The sequence below is a fragment of the Pogona vitticeps genome, chromosome 1 (genome assembly GCF_051106095.1).
Source record: "Pogona vitticeps strain Pit_001003342236 chromosome 1, PviZW2.1, whole genome shotgun sequence".
In the NCBI taxonomy this organism is placed as follows: domain Eukaryota; kingdom Metazoa; phylum Chordata; class Lepidosauria; order Squamata; family Agamidae; genus Pogona; species Pogona vitticeps.
In genome coordinates this window covers 173295300-173316458 of record NC_135783.1, presented here as the reverse complement: position 1 = coordinate 173316458, position 21159 = coordinate 173295300, and the positions used below count along the sequence as shown (strand labels likewise).

The following is a 21159-nucleotide window of genomic DNA, read 5'->3' as shown; positions in this document are numbered from 1 at the left end:
GTTGGCACGTTCTTCTACTAGCGCACCTCCCCGTGAGGTACACCTAGAAGATTACCTACGCGCCTCAGACTGTCCCTGACTAGACCCCCCTTGCTCTGGGCACACTTGCCAAGGCTTTGCTGGACCGCTGGACAACTGGACCAGTCGTATCCCACACGCTGGACACCAATCAACGTGACAAACCCAGACCTACTGGGATCTATCACACAGTTACTAAGCTGCCACCAACCATTCCCTATAATAAGTCACACAGACCAGGGATGGATTTTTAAACAACAAAAGAATAAGGTTTATTTTAAATACAAACAGGGTAAATAAAACAATCAGGTGAATAAAATAAAGTAACGTGGCTTATTCTCACACACACAAGCATACAGTTTGGTTCACCTAGAACCTTTAACTTAAAGCACAGACCCTGAACCCATCAGTTCTGGCTAACCAACAGACACCTGAACCTTTCAGGTTGGTACTCTGACACACAGTAGTACCCTGTCAGACACACAGACTCCCACAACAGCTTCTTCTTCCCCAGCTGCTGCTTCGTCCCAACCCAGTGTCTCACAGTCTGTCTCAGCATCTCCTCTTCACCACACAGGCATCACATATTTATACAGTACAGCCCCTCCTCCTGATGTCCCGCCTTCCACTCCCCATAGGATGGAACTTTCCCTCCAAACCCATGACAGACAGGTAACATCAGTGCTGTTATGTAACAGACTGTATAAAGGATAGCTCAACATCTGCCAATTTATATTTTCTCTCAGAGAGAAATCTATACTCCGTAAAAAGATTTATCATTGGTGAAGGGCAAAAAGAAAAAAAGAAAAATTACAGACACACAGCTTATTTGTATTCAAAGTCTTGTTGAGAGAGATATATGTCTGTGGAAGGCTCTGATAATGAACTGTTTAGGAGTCAAGGAAACATTTACAGATAAAAAGATTTTTTTTTCCTTTTCTGGAGGATGTATTAATACAAAGGAAAGCAGCAGTCCAGGCTTACCTGAAGACCACATTTGTTGGCAGCAACTCTGGCAGTTTATTAAAATGGGTTAGCCGCCACTTTAGCCAACCCATCTTAATCCCAACCTCCCCTGTGTGGGCTTTTTCCTGCAAGATAGCCCTTAGGCAATCAGGAGGGCTGAGAGGCAGGCAGGCAGGCAGACCCAAAAGAGTGATGTTTTCAATCCAGTCTGCCTACTAGATATATAAATGAATACAACTGGGCTGAAAAATAAAAGTGGTAGTTGGGAGTCTACCACTGATCAACCAATAAAGGGATGAAACCTTTGAATAAGAAACTGCAAGAATTTCAAAGCAGGACAGCATAGTAGAAATGAGAGATTTCAATCATCCTGATATCTGCGGGCCCTTCCAAGAAATTCTTGTCTTGTGCTGCTGATAATTTTCTCCTACAAGAAGTGGAGGAATAAACTAGAGGATTAGCTATCAGTGACTTGATTCTAACCAATAAAGATAACGGTGCAAGAAGTAGCAGCAAGGGGAATGCTGGGGAACGTGACCATGCTTTACTTTTCATTATTTCAACGGAAACAAAACCAGAGTGTAGCCACACATCTACCCTAGATTTTGCAAAACAGTTTAAATAAACTCAGAACAATGATAGGTAAAGGACTCCAAGTTGGGTGGGACTTTCTTAAAAGGAAATTCTAAAGACACAACTACAGTACAAACAATTCCAACAACAAAAAAGTGGAAGACTGGGGAAAAGACCAAAAAGCTCAGAGAGAACCTGAAAACAAAAAAGGACACATACAGGAAGTTGAAGGAAGGCCTGGTTACAAAGGAAACGTGCATGCAAGTACAGTGGACCCTTGACTTACAGACGGCTTGACTTACAGACTTTTTGAGTTACAGCCTTCTCTGGCCGCAAAATTTAGGTTTGACTTGCAGCCTGACAATTGACTTACAGACCAGAAAAAAACCAAAATGGAACAAAAACGGCCTGTTACGGGATTAATCGGTTTTCAATGCACTGTAGGTCAATGGAGACTTGACCTACAGACTTTTTGACCTGCAGCCACCGTTCCAATACGGATTAATTTTGTAAGTCAAGGGTCCACTGTAGCAAAGAACTGCCAGGATGGCGTTAGGGAAAGCAAAAGCTGAAAATGAGCCGAGGATAGTAAGCAATGTGCTGAAAGCAACAAAAAAAGCATTCTTCAGGTACATGTGTGTAGCAAAAGTCAGAGGAAAGAAACAGTAGTTCAACTGCTCAATGGAGATGGAAAAATGAATCAGATAACAAAGAAAAGGTAGAGGTGCTCAATTCCTACTTTAGATTGGCCTTTCCCCCCAAAAATTGACTATGATCCTCCAAGGAAAATATGAAATACAAATGAAGGGGACAGGATTGCACCTTGAGAATGATAAACAAATACTGCAGTCTGGGAATACCTTATTACTTTGCATGATTTCATATCTCCAGGGCCAGCTGAACTGCATTTAAGAATACTGAAGAGGCTGCCTCAAGAACTCTCGGAACCACTGTCTATTATTTTCTTTAAATCATGGGAGAAGGATAAAGTGCCAGGTGACTGGAGAAATAGTAGTCCTTCCCTTCCCCACCAAAAGACCTTTGAGGGAAGTGCTCTCAACCATTTCATTAATCCTGAAGGGTATTACAGATCTGGAATAACACGTACAGTACCAGCCTTCTGCATGGGATACTGCACAAATATTCATCATCATAAGGGAAAACATCTATATGATGCACAACTGACTTCCTTGAAGAAAAAGAAAGAAAAAACCCTAACTAATCTATTACACAACCACTTGGCCCACAACATCACCGCCATGGGACTTACAAAATAACATCATAAATTTATCCAGCCACAAACTGAATCAAGCAGAAGCGCCAGTTTTTTCATGGGGCCTGTCCTTTTGTTCCACCAAACCCACACAGACGTTACAGCTCTGAGGAGATCTGGAAGCCTTTTTCCGCAGGCTATGACTTGAATTTTTCCACAGCTATGACCATAACCAGAATGACAACACTCAAGCCTTGCGCCACTCTCCACAACAAAAGGAGGAAATATCCCAACAGCATGAGGAGGAATTATATACTGCCACACTTACATCACAACACTGCAGAAAAGAAGAACTCAACATGGACTCCTCCAGAAGGCTGAAACAAAGAACCTGACCTTTACATTGAGTGCTTTCATTACTGCACCTGGACTGAAATAATCAAGAACAAACCAGACTTAACATACAACCTCACCCAAACAGAGTGTGACGCTATACACAGCCTTAGAAATAATCTCAACATAGTGAACAAAGAAGCTGACAAGGGTGGTGTTGTGGTTGTCACAGAAAAATAAACTACGCACAAGAAGATGAGATACTAAATTTTACCAGCCCCTAACCACGGACCCATCGACCAAATACCAAAATAAACTATAGAACCTCGTGAAGGACCTTCCAGGAAACACACGTGAACAAACTCTGCTGAACACACCACAAGAACCTCAACCAGCAACCTTCTACCTACTATCGAAAATACACAAACCAGGAAATCCCGGCAGACCCACTGTATCAAGCATCAACACCATCACAGTCGGGGTATCTGGATACCTGGACTCCATCCTCAAACGTTATGCCACCAATGCACCTAGTTATGTAAGAGATACCAGACACTTCCTAAGGAAATTTCAGTCCACACACAACCTTCCTGACAACACCATCCTAGCTACAACGGATGTAGAGGCACTCTATATTAACATCCCACACAAAGACAGACAACCAGCTATCAGAAACACCATCCGAAACACAGAAATCCACATAATCACCACTCTCTCTAACTTTGTACTCTCACACAACTATTTCACCTTTGACAATAAAACCTACCTCCAATCCATGGGCACTTGCATGGCTCCACAATATGCAAACATATTCATAGCTGACCTGGAACAATGCTTTCTCAACTGCTGCACCCAAAAGCCACTCCTCTGAGATTCATTGATGACATTTTTCTGATCTGGATCCATAGAAAGGAATCCCTAGAAAAATTCCACCAAGATTTCAATAACTTTCACCCAAACATCAAACTCATCCTGGAACAATCTATGCAACAAGTACATTTTCTAGACACCACTGTGCGACTACAACATGGACATCTTAGCACCACACTACACAGGAAACCCAATGATTGATACACTTAAAAGTACTCTTCCAGCTTCCATCCTGAACACAGCCATCCTTAGATACAATCACATCTGCTCTGACTCACAGGATAGAAACTCAGACTACAATACCCACCTCACATGATTAAGCAAAACACATATCTAAAAGTAACTTATTTCAAGACAGACCCAGAAGACAGAACGCCGCTAGTTATTACTTACAGTCCAAAACTGAGACCACTCACACGCATCTTATGCAATCTCCAACCTATCCTTGACAACACCTCCCTGGTGGGAGACCCATACTTGCCTACAGACAACGTGCAACCTCAAGCAAATACTTACACACAATAGACCACAAGTCAACAATATAGACAAGGGGACTACACAGACCCAGATGCCAACTCTGCCCACACATCTATTCTGGCAACACAATCACGGGACCTAACAATGCCACAGCTACTATGACCAACAAATTTCACTTGTTCCTCAGCTAATATGATCTACACCGTCTTTTCCCAACAATGCCCCTCTGCACTCTACACAGGATAAACAGGACAATCTCTAGGGAAATGGATCAGGCCGCAAATCTGACATCAGAAACCACAATACACAGAAACCTGTCTCCAACCATTTCATTCTACCAGGTCACTCTGTGGAAGAGTTTAAAATTCACTATTTTAGAACAGAATCATTACAAATAAAAAGAACAGAGGGAAAGAGCTGAAATAAAAATTATATGCATGATGGACACCCACAGAAATGGATTGAATATAAGCTTAGGTTTCTTAAGCCATTACCAAATGTAACACTTCTACAGTTATCCACTGCAACTGTTATTTTCTTCACCACTATGACCATCTTTCATCAAAAGGCTCTAATGTAAAAACTGTCTATATTCCCTACTTTAACACACATTATTCCTCTGCTAACTTCTTTCTTTCCTCTCTTGAGGTTAAATGAAACTTCACACACACACACGCTCTCTTCTCTTCCCCCCCCCCAACACACCATCTCTTCTCAAAACTGGTCTCTGTTTTCTGTCTTCCTGAAGTATTTTTACAACAGGACTGTAAAACAAACATAGGCCTAACTACTGCATTTAACCAATGATCATTTGGAATGTGAAACTGATATTTCATCTACATTTAATTCCATTCCATTCTGTCTCTTAATGTCTGACAAAGTGGACGTGTCGATAAAAGCTTACATTAAACTATAATGGCTAGTCTAAGGTGCCACATGTTTTGTCCTGATGAATTCTGACATTCATCCACATGAATGGGAGCCTCAGAAAATGAACAGGGTGCATAAGAAATTTTAAAATAAAGTAAAGATAAACATGGCTGAGTGATGACATCATCACACTTTAAGTGACAGAGTTGCACCAACTGCATTTCAGCGTATAATTTCAAATCTCTGAAGTCTATGACATTACTGTATTCATTGAGAGCTCATGACATTAACTCTATGTTATAAACATTAGCTGAGCACCCAGCAGGTGAAGAAAGGTTGTCTATCACCGTTGCCATTACTCCAGAACTAGAACTGGCTTTGTATCCTTTTTAAAAAAAATCTGTATCACTGTTGCTTCAGTTCTACTTTGTCAAATATGATACTATGATTGGCTGCTATAGCCAGGTAATTAGCTGATCAAAAAATTGTTATATATAATATTTACCAGAATCCTGTTGATTTGTGCATGTAAAAATTAAAATGTATAACTCACTTTGGTGTCTGCTACTATCTAATAAGGCACCAGTTGCGTTGTGAGGCATGTACCTATCACTGTGACTAGTGACACATTAGTTAGCATCAATTCATTACAATAAGTTGTGGAATTTAACCTATGTTTGTGCAGATCACAACAGGATTCTGGCCATTTTGTTTTACTTTTCAATTCAGCTTTGCAAACTATAATCCTTAGACCAAAATGTCAGAAGAAATCAGGATGCACCTGTTAGCCCAAACGCATTTGGCATGCCAAAAGGAACTGTCCAAGAATTGTACAAATCTAAATGCAAGCATTCTAAGAACAAGTGAAGGATACTATATCAGTCTAGTAGTCTATGGAATGGCAGCAACTCCTCAGGGCAGAATTGAACCTTTGGCACTTCAGATTTTTGCATTACAATTCCCACATTCCTTTATCATTGGCAATAGAGGTTAGAGTTTCTGGGCATACTGTCCTAGGGTTAGGAACTTGAGAGGAAAATGCAAATATGTGATGTATTAAGGAGACTCATTCACTCCCCACTAATGAGTATCACTACTCATTACTACATGACAAAATATAAAAATGGATAAAACCAATAAATTTTACTGTAGTAGGTAAGTATTAAAGCTAGAGTAATACAATCATATAAATGCAGGTCTTCTTGTCAATGTCTACACATCTCTTCACTAGTGGTATCTAACTGTTCCTTAGTGCCAGAAAAGGTACAAGAATGAAGAAGTATTACAATGTCAGCTAACTCTGTTTTCTATAAACATTCAAATCCTTGTACACAAAAAATGGCAGTATATTCACATATATAAAAATGCTAATTTGTAACCCTATTCTCTTGTGCCAAAGAAATTCAAATCCAACTCTGTTAATTTATACCACACAAAAGAACCTCTAATTTGGTTTACCCTAATTTGTTAATAAGTAATTAAAACAAAACACTGGAAGATGTCTGCAATCCCACAGCAAACATCCAAGTAAACATTGTTGCTGTACTTTAAGACTTTCAGCAACATGAGCAGTTTGTTCAGTTTCCTCTTATTGGTTCATATCTGTTTCCTCTTCAGAAGTGTTCACACATTTTTTACATATTCAGACCAGAACTACATGAACTAAAGCGCCTTGGCTATCACCAGATGTTTAAACAAATATAATTCACAAGGTACACAAATAAAGATGCCTTATCCAAAGTCTGGATTTTAACCAGTGTACTGTATTTATAAGCAAGTTGCATTCTGAAAAAATCCATATATGGATGTTTCACAACCCAATCATCTGTACAAAAATACGCTCTCTTTAAAAATAAAAAAATTACAGCCTTGGCCCAACATGAGGATATCCTGTCAAAGCCACCAACATTCTCTAAACATAGCTACTTTAACGGCTGTTAAGAATTTAAGCCTCTAAAGTTTCAGAACAAGTTAAGATAAACAACTGGCAGAATGAGAATTGTGCATGTGAATACTCAGAATGTAAAAACTTTTCAGTTTGTACAAAATCAAGCAAAAGAGAGAATTTCTTGCAGAGCTACTAGTTAAGCTACTTATAAGAAATAGTCAACTGCATATTTTAGGAAAAGGTAGAACATGTATAACAGGTCTGCCACAGCGCCTTGTGTGCATATCACAACTCAATACTTTGAGCATGAGTGAGTAAGTGTGCTGGGGCACTCGGCCTGATCCCACCAGCAGAAGTGGCTAAACTAGTCACAGACTCTCAGATCATGGTTTGTCCTGCACCACAGCCAGCCTGGAACTGATTCATAACTGTTGTAATAAGCCAGATCTGCTCACAGTCTCCCAAAACTTGTTAAAATTCTGACTTAGTGTGACCTGCATTCAAATACAGAAAACTGCAACATGCAATTCATGAGCAATGAGTGACACTCCAGTCTTTTAAAGTAGAGGTCTACAACCTCCGGTCCGCGGCCCGGTGCCAGTCCATGGCGACAGACCTCCCGCCCCGCTCTGCTCCCCACATGCACTCATCCCCGCGTGCCTGTGCGAGTGCTGCGCTGCCATTTGCACATGCACACATGCCCACACAAGCACTGCACTGCCATTTGCGCATGCACACAAGTGCACGCTCGTTCGCATGAGAGACCCCTGTTTTAAAGACATGAGACTATGATCAGTCTATGGTACAGTTACACTGATGTTTAAAATAAGAAAACATACAAACACAATAATGAACATCTGCTAACTCATTTTAACCAAATTATTAGTCATATATGAAGTCAATTACAGGACTGATAGAAAATTTTGTTTCAGTGCCCTGGTCTTCAAACTATTTAAGATTTTTTTAAATTGGTTTACTATGTTTCTACTCTTCTCTTTAAGTCTGACAGATGGGATAGTGAGCCTTTTGATGAGCAGACAGAATACAGTATTTTCTTCAGGAGGCTCGATAAATGAACCTTGTTGATTTTGGAAAAACAATTATTGATTTTGGAAAAAATATATGGCAGGAAAAAAATTAAAGGAGAATAGACAATATAAAGATAGCAGATAGTTACCCAAGGAGACTGCATATTCCCTAGAAAACAGAAGTTATACATCACAATGTTTCGACTAACCCAAAACTTCAAAAGTATATAAACAGAGTTTTCTATCATGTTTATGGAACATCTCCCAAGAAGCACAGTCACCTGTTTTTGCAAACAGGGGAGAAATCTCTGCAAGGAAATTGGGTGAGAAATATCTAATGCGATGTAGTCTTATTACTATTGTTCATGCTTTGCTAAAATTGGTTTTATTAACAAAATGTATTGCAACAGAGATTAAGTGACTGCGTGAATTTTATCTGATAGCTTTGCTAAGAAAATAACCTTTTACTAAAAGGAAATATTGTTTTCTTGTATCTATGAATTACTAAACCTAAATCTTATGCTGTTTAAATAGAAGCTCATATTTTGCTATAACCAACTTTATATTTATTTAATCACTGGTGTACACACACACATACAGAGAGAGAGAGAGAGAGAGATTTGTATCAGAGGACTGTGGGTTTATATATATGTTCCAAGTATATTTTACATTTTTGGCTCTAATTTACTCAATTGCTTGCTTGTTATATAAATCTTTTTAAAGAAGAAAATGAGTCATTTTTGAACTTTTAAGTCAAAAAATTAAAGGGCATCCAAGAATGAAGAACTGAATATAAAAAGGAACAATGTCTTCTGGGACAACAGATAAATTCCTTGTCAGATATATGAAGGACACAAGTCTATAAGTGTCTCATAGGGAGTCTGTAGATCAGGAACCCTAAAGGAAATTCAGATTTTCCCCTGTGGAAACTGACACCTAGCAAGGCTGATCATCTGGAGGAATCTTCCATTCCTAATTACACAAAGGATATGTTGTGTAATTGGACATTTCAACAGGGAAGGAAAGGGTGAATCCTCCCCATCCTGCACAGTGCAATCTCCAATCCCTATAACTGGTTCTCTGCAGTTAAACTTGGGGAATGGCTTCCATCAGTTTCAAATAAAAATATGCATAGATATGGTCATGCACTTACAGTGGCTTTAGCTTTGTCCATCAGTGGCACTCAGCTGCTGGAAGATTACTTGTTAGAATATGTAGTCTTTGAGCTGCAAATGTTTGCTTTCTTTAAGTGTCCATTATGTGATAAGCAAGCTCCCTCTTCCCCTCAGGTGCTTCCACAAGGAACAGGCTGCTGAAAAGCCAGTTGCCTCTCTTTCCATGCTGCCTCCCAAGCACTCCTGGCACACATTCCCTCCAGGTCTTGCAGATTACTGTACAAGGTTTCTTCAGAGTCTGGTCCATGTCCTGACTCTTCTACCTTTCTCTTCACAGCTTATGAACATGATTTGTCTGAACAAGCCAACTTTAAAACATTATTTATTATTGTGGCTTGTTCACAAGAATCATCATTAAAATCTAACAGCACTCCCAGACTAGTGAATATAAACAAATTGCAGTTAGCTTAAAAAAAAAAGAAGAAGAAGCTGTTTCTGATCTCTTTCAAGCTGTGCTAAGGAGGGCAAAAGTAAAAAGAACCACATGAGTTAGCAACTTCTTCATGTAGTGCAAGGATGGAGAACATGCAGCCCTCCAGATGTTGCTGGGCTGTGAATCTGCTCAGCCCAATACAGCATAATTGCTGGTAAGAGATGCTGGAAACTAAAGTCCAGCAACATCCACATTGCCAGTCTCTGCCCATCTACAATGCAGCACTAATTCAGGGGGAGCAACTACTGTCCTCCAGTTTTGCAGTGCATCTCCCAAGGCCTGCCATCACACAGTAGCCTGCCATTATATTTAAAACCCAGGAAGGCATGCTTTGCCCTTGCCATAGACATCCCACAAGCCTCAAACGGCAGCACAGACTTCCCACAAGACAACCGATCTAGGCTTGCCAGTAAAAAGAAATTTATGCTAACCCCAAAAAAGCAATTGTAATCTTCCCCCTCAGATGCACAGCAGCAGGAGGAAGAAGCAGCTGAGTCTGAGGTTTAAGGCAGGGGTGTCCAACCTTTCACCTTCCCTGGGCCACGTTAGAAGATGAAAATTTGGTTTGGGCCGCACATACATTTGGTTTGGGCCGCATGGGGGGGCAGCCCTAGCCGTCCTCCGCAGCCCCACTCCAAGTGCGCTTACCGGCAGCTGCGATCTCAGACAGCAGAGGCTGCCAGCTTCGACTCCAGCAACTGTATGGGGCTACCTATTGAGGGACGGCGCAATGCAGTCACGCAGCCCCCCTGTCCCCTCCCCTCCCAATCCTTCCTTCCTTCCCTCTCTCCCCCTCTACTGTTGTGACATGCCCCGGCCACATTCCGGCCACAAGCGCCAGCAGTGTAACTTGAAATTTTGGAATTTCTTTAAAAATAAAAAATTGCACTGGGCCGCATTACAAGCGGGTTGGACAAGCCTGGTTTATGGCTTCTTATACTCCTGCATGTTCCCAGCAAGTATTTAGTGTTACATCTGAACATAAATAATGCCTTCCAATTTTATGTATACTGTACCTATTAAGACATCTGTCATAAAAGCCTTTGTAAATGCTATTTTCAAGACATCCCCCTCCAAGTTTTTGTTCTTTCCTTTTTTTAACAGGCATTCTACCTTTTTTTTTACATAGCACCTACACAGCATTGGCTTAAATCTCATCACTAACCCCAGAGTAGAAACTTTGAATCAACTGCTGAATCCTGAGTCAACACTTACATGCTACTCATTTAATGAGTTAGTTAGGCATCCTTCAGTCTCGGAAGACTATGGATAATGTGCTCTGTATGGAGGACTTGGAACAGCGTCTAGTGTGGCTGAAGAGGCCAATTTGAGAGTGACAATCCCTTCCACACTGAAGACAAATCTAATCTGTCCCCTGTCCAGCTCCCTGGTTTTGCTGCTTTTGTGACTTCCTCTTTGCCTCAGCCTGCTGGACAAGGGTCTCTTCAAATTGGAAGAGGCCGTGATAGTCAGGAATACTAACAGTCTCTGGTCATTTCATCTTCTGTCACAAGAATTACAGTTCAAACCCAATGCTAAAGAATTCTATGCATTTTCCCTTTTATCTTCTTCCTGCAATAGAGCTGCTTTCTCTCAGACAATGGTACAGTAGAGGTATAGTTACCAAAATGCCAGGTGTACACCAGACTGTCATTAGAAGACAAAGATACTGATTAAACTTGTTTTCCTTTCTCATTCCTACAGGTTCACTGAAAAGGGGCCCACACTCCTATGTGATGGCCTCTAATTAGTTGTCGTTAAGTACCAGCCAACAAGAAAATAAAACATGTTTATTCAAAGTTTCTAAACAATCAAGTTGCAACGCTACATTTGCTATTAGAGAGAAGCTACTGCACTCACACACTTCACTCACACTGGTGTAGATTCAGGTTTCCTTCTACCTAAAGCAGGGGTCTCAAACTCAATTTGCCTGGGGGCCGCTGGAAGCAGAGTCTGAGTGAGGCTGGGCCACATCAGATTTCCCACCAGGCAGAGCAAGAGCCCAAGGAAGCCGCCCAGGAGTTTCCTTAGCCTGGCTGGGGCTCCGAGGAGGATGAGGATAGGGACGTGCGAGCCCTCGTCGCCGGCCACGACCCCCTCTGGCTCCTTCTTCACTACCACCACCACCACCAGCAGAATGAAGAAGCAGAGAAGGGAGGGAGCGCTGGTGAACGCCTAGCGGGGGGGGGAGGAGGTCACGACATAATATTTTTTAAAAACCCTCACAGAATCGCTTTGCCAAACGAGAAAAGCCCCCATCGGTACCCGTGAAATTAAACAGAATGGGGCGGGTTCCCCCACAGGTGCACATGGGTGTGCGCGCATGCACACAAAGACACACACACAGAGGTCCGCCAACCTTCCTCTGAGGGCCTCCTTCAAAAAAAGGCACACTCAGCAGCAGCTACCCCCACGATGACAGAGGAGCAAACTTTAGGAGGCGAGCCCAGGCAGCCTCCAGAGCCGAGGCGGCTGAAGCAGGGCGAAGAGGAGGAGGAAGCATCACTGGGTGCTGAGGCGGTCGCTGGCTGGGCTGGTGCTGGGGGTGCCGAGAGAGAAAGAGAGCCAGAGAGCTGCTTCCCTGGAGGAGGAGGAGGCGGCAGCTGCTGTTGGCAGCTTGGCTCGGGCGCTCAGGGAAAAGGGCCGGCAGCGCGCCTCGCTTGCTGGCCCTCCTCCAAGACAGTGCCTCCTGCACCCTCCATCCGGAATTGCAGCCTGCCAGTCGGCAGAGAGACAGGCTGGCTGGCAAGCTGCAGTTCTAGATGGAGGGTGCAAGAGGCGCTGTCTTGGGGGAGAGCCGGAGAGCAAAGCTTGTCTGGGCGCTTCGGGGGGGGCAGGCAAGGCGGGGGCCACAAACTATCATCTGGCGGGCTGCAAATGGCCAAATGTTTGAGATCCCTGACCTAGAGTGTTAAAAAGTAATCGTTTATATTGGCTCAGAAACAGACTTAGCCATACTTGGAAAACATTCATCTGAATCAGTTGGACAACTTAGTAATAACAACTAACCTAAGCATCATTTAGTTCAATTACTCTGCTTTACATATGATGAGCAGTGCTCTCTTAACTGGCCAAGATGGCCAAGGACCAGCTGACACAACACTGAGTCATGGGAATCTGTACTAAATGCAACCCATCCCAACTCAGGCATATCTTCACACAAGCCTAAATTTGTGCTGGCACTGCAGCTGTGACCTGGATCTGAATTAGTAATGCTCTTCTCCTGCCCTGTCCCCTTTCTGACTCTTCTGCCAGTAGATCTTAGCCAACAGAGCAGCTCCACTATCACATCTCCAATTCATTACAAATTAATTCTTAATGCTTCACTACAAAAGACAGCTTCAAAGCTGATGTTTACCTACACATTCCTCAACCCATATTATGAATGAAATCTACTGGAACTCACAAGCCTTTTTTGGGAGGAGGGGACTTTAAAAAAATCCTCCAAATATTACAAAATACAAACTGAAAATAAAAAGATGCCTGAAAAGTGGGAGTGAAAACTAAACTCAAAATAACAAGCAACGTCACAAAACAGACAAAGGTAACAAGAAATCACTTCCCTGCCCAATATGTTACAACATCTAAAAACAAAACAGCAAGAGAGGAAAGTGACAAACAAATTAGGCTTATCAGTAAGTACAACCTATGAATCTACTAGCAAGACATGGGCTTGCTTAACCATAGATGAGAAACAAGTCAAAGAAGGAAGCTCCCACTTATATCCTTCTCACAGCAAGAGTATATGTGAAGGAAAATAAGCAGGGGTGACATACACTACCCAACTCATCTAAACACTCAGCTGTTGCACTTGTTTCCGTTTAAAAACAAAAGACAAGAATCTCACCATAGCCAATATACCATACATAGGTATACTTCCTCATTTCTCTCCTTCCTCCCAAGAACTCACCCTCAGCAGAAAACACAGTATAACAGGCACCTGATACACAGAAATCAACAAGGGGGATTTTTCATAGGATAGGACTAAATGTTATCACCTGCTACTCACTGCAGAACTGACTGCTGTTAAAGGGGTTAAGTCAAAATTTTGCAATCTTACTTTCAACTCATTCCTGCTGTTCAATAAATTGATAAAATCAATGCTTTTCATTACAGAAATCTTTGATCTGTGCTTAACAGCAAACAGTCTTGTGACATGTTAAACCCAGCAAGGAGAACTGAATGGTTCCTCCAGATATTAGTGGACTGGAACACCCAAGCAAGCACAGCCAAGGGTGAGGGATCCATAGGGTCCTTTCCAGCTCTGCAGTTCTAAGATCCTAAGATGATGGGAACTACAGTCTAGCATTAGAACAATGCTTCCCAACCTCGGGTAACTTTGGACTGCAACTCCCAGAAGCCTGCACCACTAGCTGTGCTGGCTGGGGTTTTCTAAGAGTTGCAGTCCAAGAATACATGGGTTATCCAAGGTTGTGAACCAATGATCTATTCTAAAGGACCATCCTTCCCTGTACCTGTTTTAAGTGCTATGGGATAGCCTTGCTTGGACCTGAACCTATTTCTTCAAATATATGGTATACCACTATTGGCTGAATAGTCAGTATGGTACATATAGTCATGGACAGTGGCAATCGTGATGGACTAGGGCACAGCAGGCCTGTGCTCAAATCCCTGCTCAGCCATGGAAACAGACAGGGGGTGTGGAACTGGCAAATCCACGCCTTAAATATATATCACTCGTATCCCTATTAAATCACTTCCAACTTAACAACAGCACAGAACTAGCAGTTGGCAAAGTATAAGTACACAGGCAAACAAAGAGTTTGTGAAAAAACAAAAAATACATGGATTGCCATGAAACTCAAGAAGCGGAGCTGTTCTTAAGACCTCGAATCGCAACAGTATTTAATTGGTGAAGATATATACTGTATATACAGTACAGTTAGAGAGAACACGCACAAGACACACCACCGCATACCTATAGAGTAATGAACATTTCCCCCCCCCCCACAGCTCCTGCTGGGAATGGTGGTGGGAGCTCATCACTTGGGGGGGGGTTAGAGGGGTGGGCACGAGGAAAGCGAAGCCCGGCTGATCGTTCCCGGGCAACCCCCCTCCCCTCCCCTCCCCAGCAACGTGGCCGTGGAGCCCACGCTGAACATCCGGGTGGGGGGGGGCGTGTACGGAACGACCCCACTCGGACCCCGACTCCTCGTCCCGCCCCGGCCCGCCGGTCTCTTGCCTGCTGCCCCGACCGGCTCCCCGGAAGCCGCCGCGGAGCGAGGCCAGGCGAGGGACCGGGGAGGGAAAGGGAGCGGGCGCGGAAGGGCACCTGACAGCTTCAACGCCACCGGGAGGGAAGGAGGGAGGGAGGATAGAGTGCCGAGGTGACGGCTGGGGGTGGGGAGCGGGGGGGGGCGCACCCACGGCATGACCGAAACGGAGGCGCTGCTGCGGCACCGGGAGAAGAGCCGGGTGGGTGGGGGGCGGGAGAGAGAGAGAGAGAACGCGAGCGAGCCGGAGCCCCCCCCCCCCGCGCGCGGCCCCGCCTACGGCCGCTGCCTCACCTCGCGAGCGATCTGGTTCAGGGCATCGTCCTCGGCCGTCGGCCTCTCCCGGTTGGGCACCCTCTTCCGTCCGGCGGCCCCCTGCTGCTGGGTCCCTACGAGCTCCATCGCCGGCCGGCTACCAGCCCTCCCCGTTCCTCGCTCGCCGCCGCCGCCGCTATCGCTTGCGGCAGGCTCCTCCGGAGTGAGAGCGACCCGGGAGAGCTCACGGCGCCTGCGCAAGGAGGGAGCGGGCGAGGCGAGCTTGCCAGAAGGGAGGGAGGCGGGGCGGGGCGGGGCCCGGTTGATGGACCTCCGCAAGGGGCGGGGCCAGAAAAGGGAGGAAGTCCTCTTTTCGGGAAAAGGGAGAGGAGGGGAGGTCCCTTTCAGCGCAGGACTCAATTAAGAGTGGCCAGCCAGCGGGCACCCTCAACGCGCAGATCCCACGAAACAGATGCCGCACGGCTTGGCCTTTCAGACTTGGAAAAGAAGAGCAGCGAAGCGTCTTGGAGCCGCCTTGCTTGAGGGGAGCATCTTCTTTTGGCGAAAGTTTGCGAAGGCCACAGCCTTCTAGCCCCGGCGGATCTCACAAACTGGCCTTTAAAGTTTACAGCACTGTATAAGGCTTTACTAGAGTTGTTCCAACAGGACAACCCGTCCAGGCATATCAAGAGAAACGGGAGCATTAACCCTCTACCTACCTACCTATAAGATGTGTACACACACATACATAGTATACACATTAAAACTGTGTGGTTGTCTTTATTTGCGTTTTTCCATTCACACTTGTTGAAAAACACCCCTGACAGTTGGTTTATACAGTATATGGACGAGAAGTGGATGACTGATGAAAAAGGGAGCCTGGGATTTCCCCTTACGTGGCTTCATTTTGTGAATTGCAGTGAGCACAAGAGAGTGTGCTAGAAGACAGAGGAAGCCCCTTGTAAGGAGGTTCGGGGTTTGACTTAAGCTGTTCCTCTTCTTGTAACACAAAAGATAAGTCTGGATTATGAATACACGAACTTTTATTAATAAAACCAACAGTGTCTTCCTTATTTAACTCATTTGGACAACATATAGATAACTGGGAAGGTGAGTTCTCCCATAACCCTAACAATTACTTTTCACTGGTAATGTCTCTTAGTAATAAGTTCTGGCTTCCTTCTCTTGCTCTGTTGGATCTCTCAGGCAACGGCTGTGTACAGCACACAGAGTCCCGCAGCACGGGTGGCGTGCCCACTCGCCTTCTGACGGTTTCTCGCTCACCAACTTCGGGTCTATCGGGTAAACTGGCCGCTCCAGACCTCGACTCTTTGGATAAACTAGAACTGTCCATTCTTCTGGACTCAAACCAGGTATTGTCGGCTTCCCTTTATCTCTTGTCAGTGTTTCCCCTCTTTCTTCATCAATACTCTCTTCATGCCCCTCTCTTTCAGGGCACTGAGAAAATCTGTACGCCCTTGTCAATTCTCTCCCCTTTACTCTCTTTGAATAGAGTAATCTTTTAGGTCTCTTTAGACTCTTCACCCACTTCGGTTGTCAGGAATACATCAACCCTCTCCCTCTCTACTCCCTAACTGCCCCAACGGTTCTTCCCCCTCGCGCCTCTCCTTCCCTCGAGACAACCCTCATCTTTCCGCGTGGCTGTCCTCCTTCACTTTCTCCGCGCGCGTCTCAGTTGCCTGCTCTTTCATTCTTTTAATTTCTCCTTCCTTTCCTGTTTCCGGGATCTCACTCGCTTGATCTATGCTATATTCGTGAGGGGATGGCTCACTCCTGGCCCTGTCCTCACACCCCTACAGATTTCAAATAAAAATAAAACAAAATGGAAGAAATAAATAAAAAAATGAACTCTTCAAAAAACCTTTGGTTTATGAATGTGAGATATTGTACTTCTGTACCCACATATACAAAAGCCATAAAATGACCCAATACATACCAAAAGGCAGCCTGAATGTTAACAACATCAATGGCAGCAGTCTAGATGTTCTACAGTAGGGGTCCCCAACCCCCTCAGCCTAGTGCTGGTCCGTGGGCTTCCCAGGACTGGACTACGAGACGGATCTCCACACACACACACACACACCCGCGCGCACACATGGCAGGACTGTCGCGGATGGGCATGTCGCGCTTGCGACATACATACCATGTTTCCCCAAAAACAAGACAGGGTCTTATATTAATTTTTGCTCCAAAAACGCATTAGGGCTTATTTTCAGGGAATGTTTTATTTATTTTTTTCACATGTACAACAATCTACATTTATTGAAATACAGTCATGTCATCTTCTGGTTGCTGCACAATGGTGGAGGGCAGGGTTTCACTTAACTGGGGCTTATTTTGGGGGTAGGGCTTATATTACGAACATCCTGAAAAATCATACTACGGCTTATTTTCAGGTTAGGTCTTATTTTCGGGGAAACAGTGTAGGAATAGAAACTTTGTACTGTATTATGGGTGAAAATAATCCTTTCCCCCTCTTAAAAAAAATAGGTGCCTGTTTGGCTTTCATAATTTTGAAAATGCTTGGGATGTCTTTTAAAATTAAAATCTGTGGCTGTGTTTGTTTTATGGATGGTAGCAGTTCCTTCTCCCCACATTTATAAAAAAAGGTGGATGCCCGCTTGGCCTAGAAATTAAAAATGCTTGAGTGTCTTTTTAAGTTAAAAAATTCTGTGGCTCTGTTTGCTGTCAAGAGGTTTCCCCCTCTTTAAAAACTTGTATTGGCCAATCCACTTGAAACTATAACTGACTCATATTCTTGAGCCCTCTGTTTAAAAACAACAACTGCTTTTGAGGACCTTTGTATTGCTATTGATATTTTTCCCATGTTTACAAAATGGATCCTTCCCTCTCTCTCTCTCTCTCTCTCTCTCTCTCTCTCTCTCTCTCTCTCTCTAATTGAATTGGTTTTGGCTTGTAGTGGTATGTTTCTGTAGACACATTAAAACAGATTAACACGGGAATCTGTGGAAATGGTTGGAAACTGTCCACTAGTTGCTTATATTTTAAAGTAAACATTCATTCATGGAACCCTGTCCAACGTTCCACAGAACTTACGTTAAAGTACTGCATAGCAGTTAGGCTTTAAAGTGCCGCAACGTCTTTTTTGTTTTGTTTTCTGTTTCTTGTTGAAATGTTTGCACAGACTAACAGGGCTACAACTCCGAAAACTGTCCACCAGTTGACAGCTGATTACAGTATTTCTTCTTTTGACTGGAGGTTCTTCGGCAGCCTATTATCCACCCAAATCTTTGAAGAGGAAGTAAAGCCTAGTGGATGTTCCCCAGACGCTCCTCCCCAGGTTCAACGTATTATGACAATGTGTGCCTACTTGTTTATCCTGATTCAGATGCTGTTTTAATCTGTTTTGACATTAGCCGCCCTGAGACCCTAGACAGTGTCCTTAAAAAGCCAACATCTTATAGCATAATCAAGAACTCCTAAGTAGTTCCAGCTGGGTAGATGGGACTCGTCAGCCTTGGAAGGCAGCCCGTCTAGGAGAAGGAAAACTCTGATTTCAAACCTCCATTGCCTTGTGGCTATATCCATTCATGGAAAAGGCTTCAGGAGTCAAACTCGAGGAAAAATCCAGAGCCAGAGTCCCGGAGACAGTTCGTGTCATTCTGTCAACTCCTGCGACGTCACTGGCACCAGTTGTATTGGCTCTTGCCTTTCCATTGGACTAATTCAGTGACATGGAGAGGGGGAATTTGCTGCTTGGGTAATAGCCTATCCTCCATATTATTTTACCAAGGCTTCGTGCCCTGGAGAGGACACTCCAGCTTCACATACAGCGTTGGAACACTAGACGCTGTTTCAAGTCCTCCATACAGAGCATGTTACCATAGTCTCTTGAGACTGAAGGATGCCTATGGTATGTTTCCCTCTTTATTTTAATTTTTTGAAAAACTCTTCTTATAGTCTGTTGCACATGCATTCCTAATCCCCACCACTAGGATATTCATATTATGAGGGATGCATTGGGACATCATCAAATAACTTTTCTCTTTGCAAAATGCCTCTGTTTCATATTTCCCTTTTTCATTAAGGACAAAATTCTGTCCAATGTTCACCAGTCCAGACATGATCCATCCCCTTTTCCTCCAGTGTCATGATGAAAGGCTTACCCAACCAAGAGCCATTGCCAGGAGAGCCTTAGAGCTGCTTCTATCAGTGACCCAGTCCAGAGTCGAGTGACCAGTAGCCCTGGGTTGGCTTGGAACTGTGTTGCTGCAGCAACCACGTAAACACACCAGGCTGTGGAATCCAAGGTTTGAATCAAAAGAAGTTAAGCTTTCACAGGGCTCAGCAGTGGTTATGTGGGCTGCGTTGTGCACTGCTTTCCCGGCCTGGTTTCTGTGCCTAGAAGCAGCAGGCTGACTATTATTATTATTATTATTATTATTATTATTATTATTATTATTATTATTATTATTATTATTATTATTATTATTATTATTATTATTATTATTATTATTATTTTTATTTATTTATTTATTTATTTATTTATTTATTTATTTATTTATTTATTTATTTATTTATTTATTTATTTATACCCTGCCTATCTAGTCATTTCAACCACTCTAGGCGGCTTCTAGCAAGGCTTCTTTTGGTAACACCTCCAAAGTCGCCTAAGGATTGTGTTCACTTCTCAGAGACACAAACATCCCACACCAGTTCCTCTTTGCTTCCCTTCTGGGCCATTTTGCTCTTCTTTTCACCTTTACTACTAGCCCATCTGGAAGGTTAATCCCCGACATCTTCCAGAATGAAGGTTCCTGAGATAACAGGGGTTAGTTGTGAACATGTAGGCTGGGCTGAGGCAGACTCCTGTTTTTTTCCCCACCATTTGTACCAAGGACCAGAGTTGGTCTCCAGGGTTTTGAGGAGGCGGAGCAATCGGCCTAGTCAGCTAGCCAGTCTCAAGGAACCCCCAGTTTCCTTGAGGCAAAGAGAATAAATACAATAAAATAATTCACAAATTAAAATACAAAATGTAAGTGATCTTCCAGATGGGAAATGCTCCAGAATTTCAAGACAGGATTCTCACAAAGCCTTATTTGGACTTACAGTTCTGAATAGATCGAAACAGCATACCATACAAAAACGACTGCTTACAGTAACAGGCTTTAACATCAACAGCAGCCTCCTGCACACTGCATTCTCATAACTGCGCTAACTGCTCACTGCATACTGCTAACTAACTATAACTGCATACTAACTGCCAGCAGATTGAAAAGAGAGGGAAAAAGACACTTAAGCAGAGAGGTGAGGCTGTCTTCAAAATCAGAGGCAGGGAAGAAAGAATTGGTTACTGCTCAACTGACTGATAATCACCCTGGTCCATAAAGATTCCTTTCAGCCAAACCTGCTGAAGGCAGTGAACAAAGTTGAAATAGCCCCAAAATTATTTCATGGCTGAGATCCTGCTGGGCAGTTACACAGATGGCATAATTTTTGAATGCAAATTCTTATGAATTAAGAAATATCAATAGACATTATATGTTGCATGTCAAGTCACACCACTCAGCAAGCAATAGATAATACTGTATTTACAACAATCTGCATCTAAATGTTATGCCATTTGCTTAACTGCTCAACAGGATTTCAGCCACTATTACTTAGCTTACTTTATCCTCTCCTTAATGTTATCTCCTTAAAAGGGTTGGAAATTGAAATCCAAAAATATCTCTGATCACATACAAACTGCTTGTCTTAACCTTGTTCTATGAAAATATTTGTCTCTATCACAGAACCTCTAAATAATTTGGCACCAGCAGGCAAAGGATTAAATACCAGCATCAT

At 43.3% G+C, this 21159-nt stretch overlaps 1 protein-coding gene across 31 annotated transcripts in view; it reads right to left on the bottom strand.

The window, feature by feature from the left end:
• LRRFIP1 (LRR binding FLII interacting protein 1) overlaps positions 1-15606 on the bottom strand; it is a 130095-nt gene extending 114489 nt beyond the window's left edge. For 9 of the 31 annotated variants that reach the window (XM_072977518.2, XM_078378992.1, XM_078379016.1 and 6 more), the window contains exon 1: positions 15373-15599. In XM_072977518.2, the coding sequence (XP_072833619.2) occupies positions 15373-15480 (108 nt within the window). In that variant the 5' untranslated portion in view covers positions 15481-15599. Of the gene's footprint in view, positions 1-15372 lie in introns of all 31 variants that reach the window. The other 22 variants (XM_078379051.1, XM_072977522.2, XM_072977527.2 and 19 more) reach the window with 8 other exon arrangements.
• Between the last annotated feature and the right edge of the window lie 5553 nt (positions 15607-21159).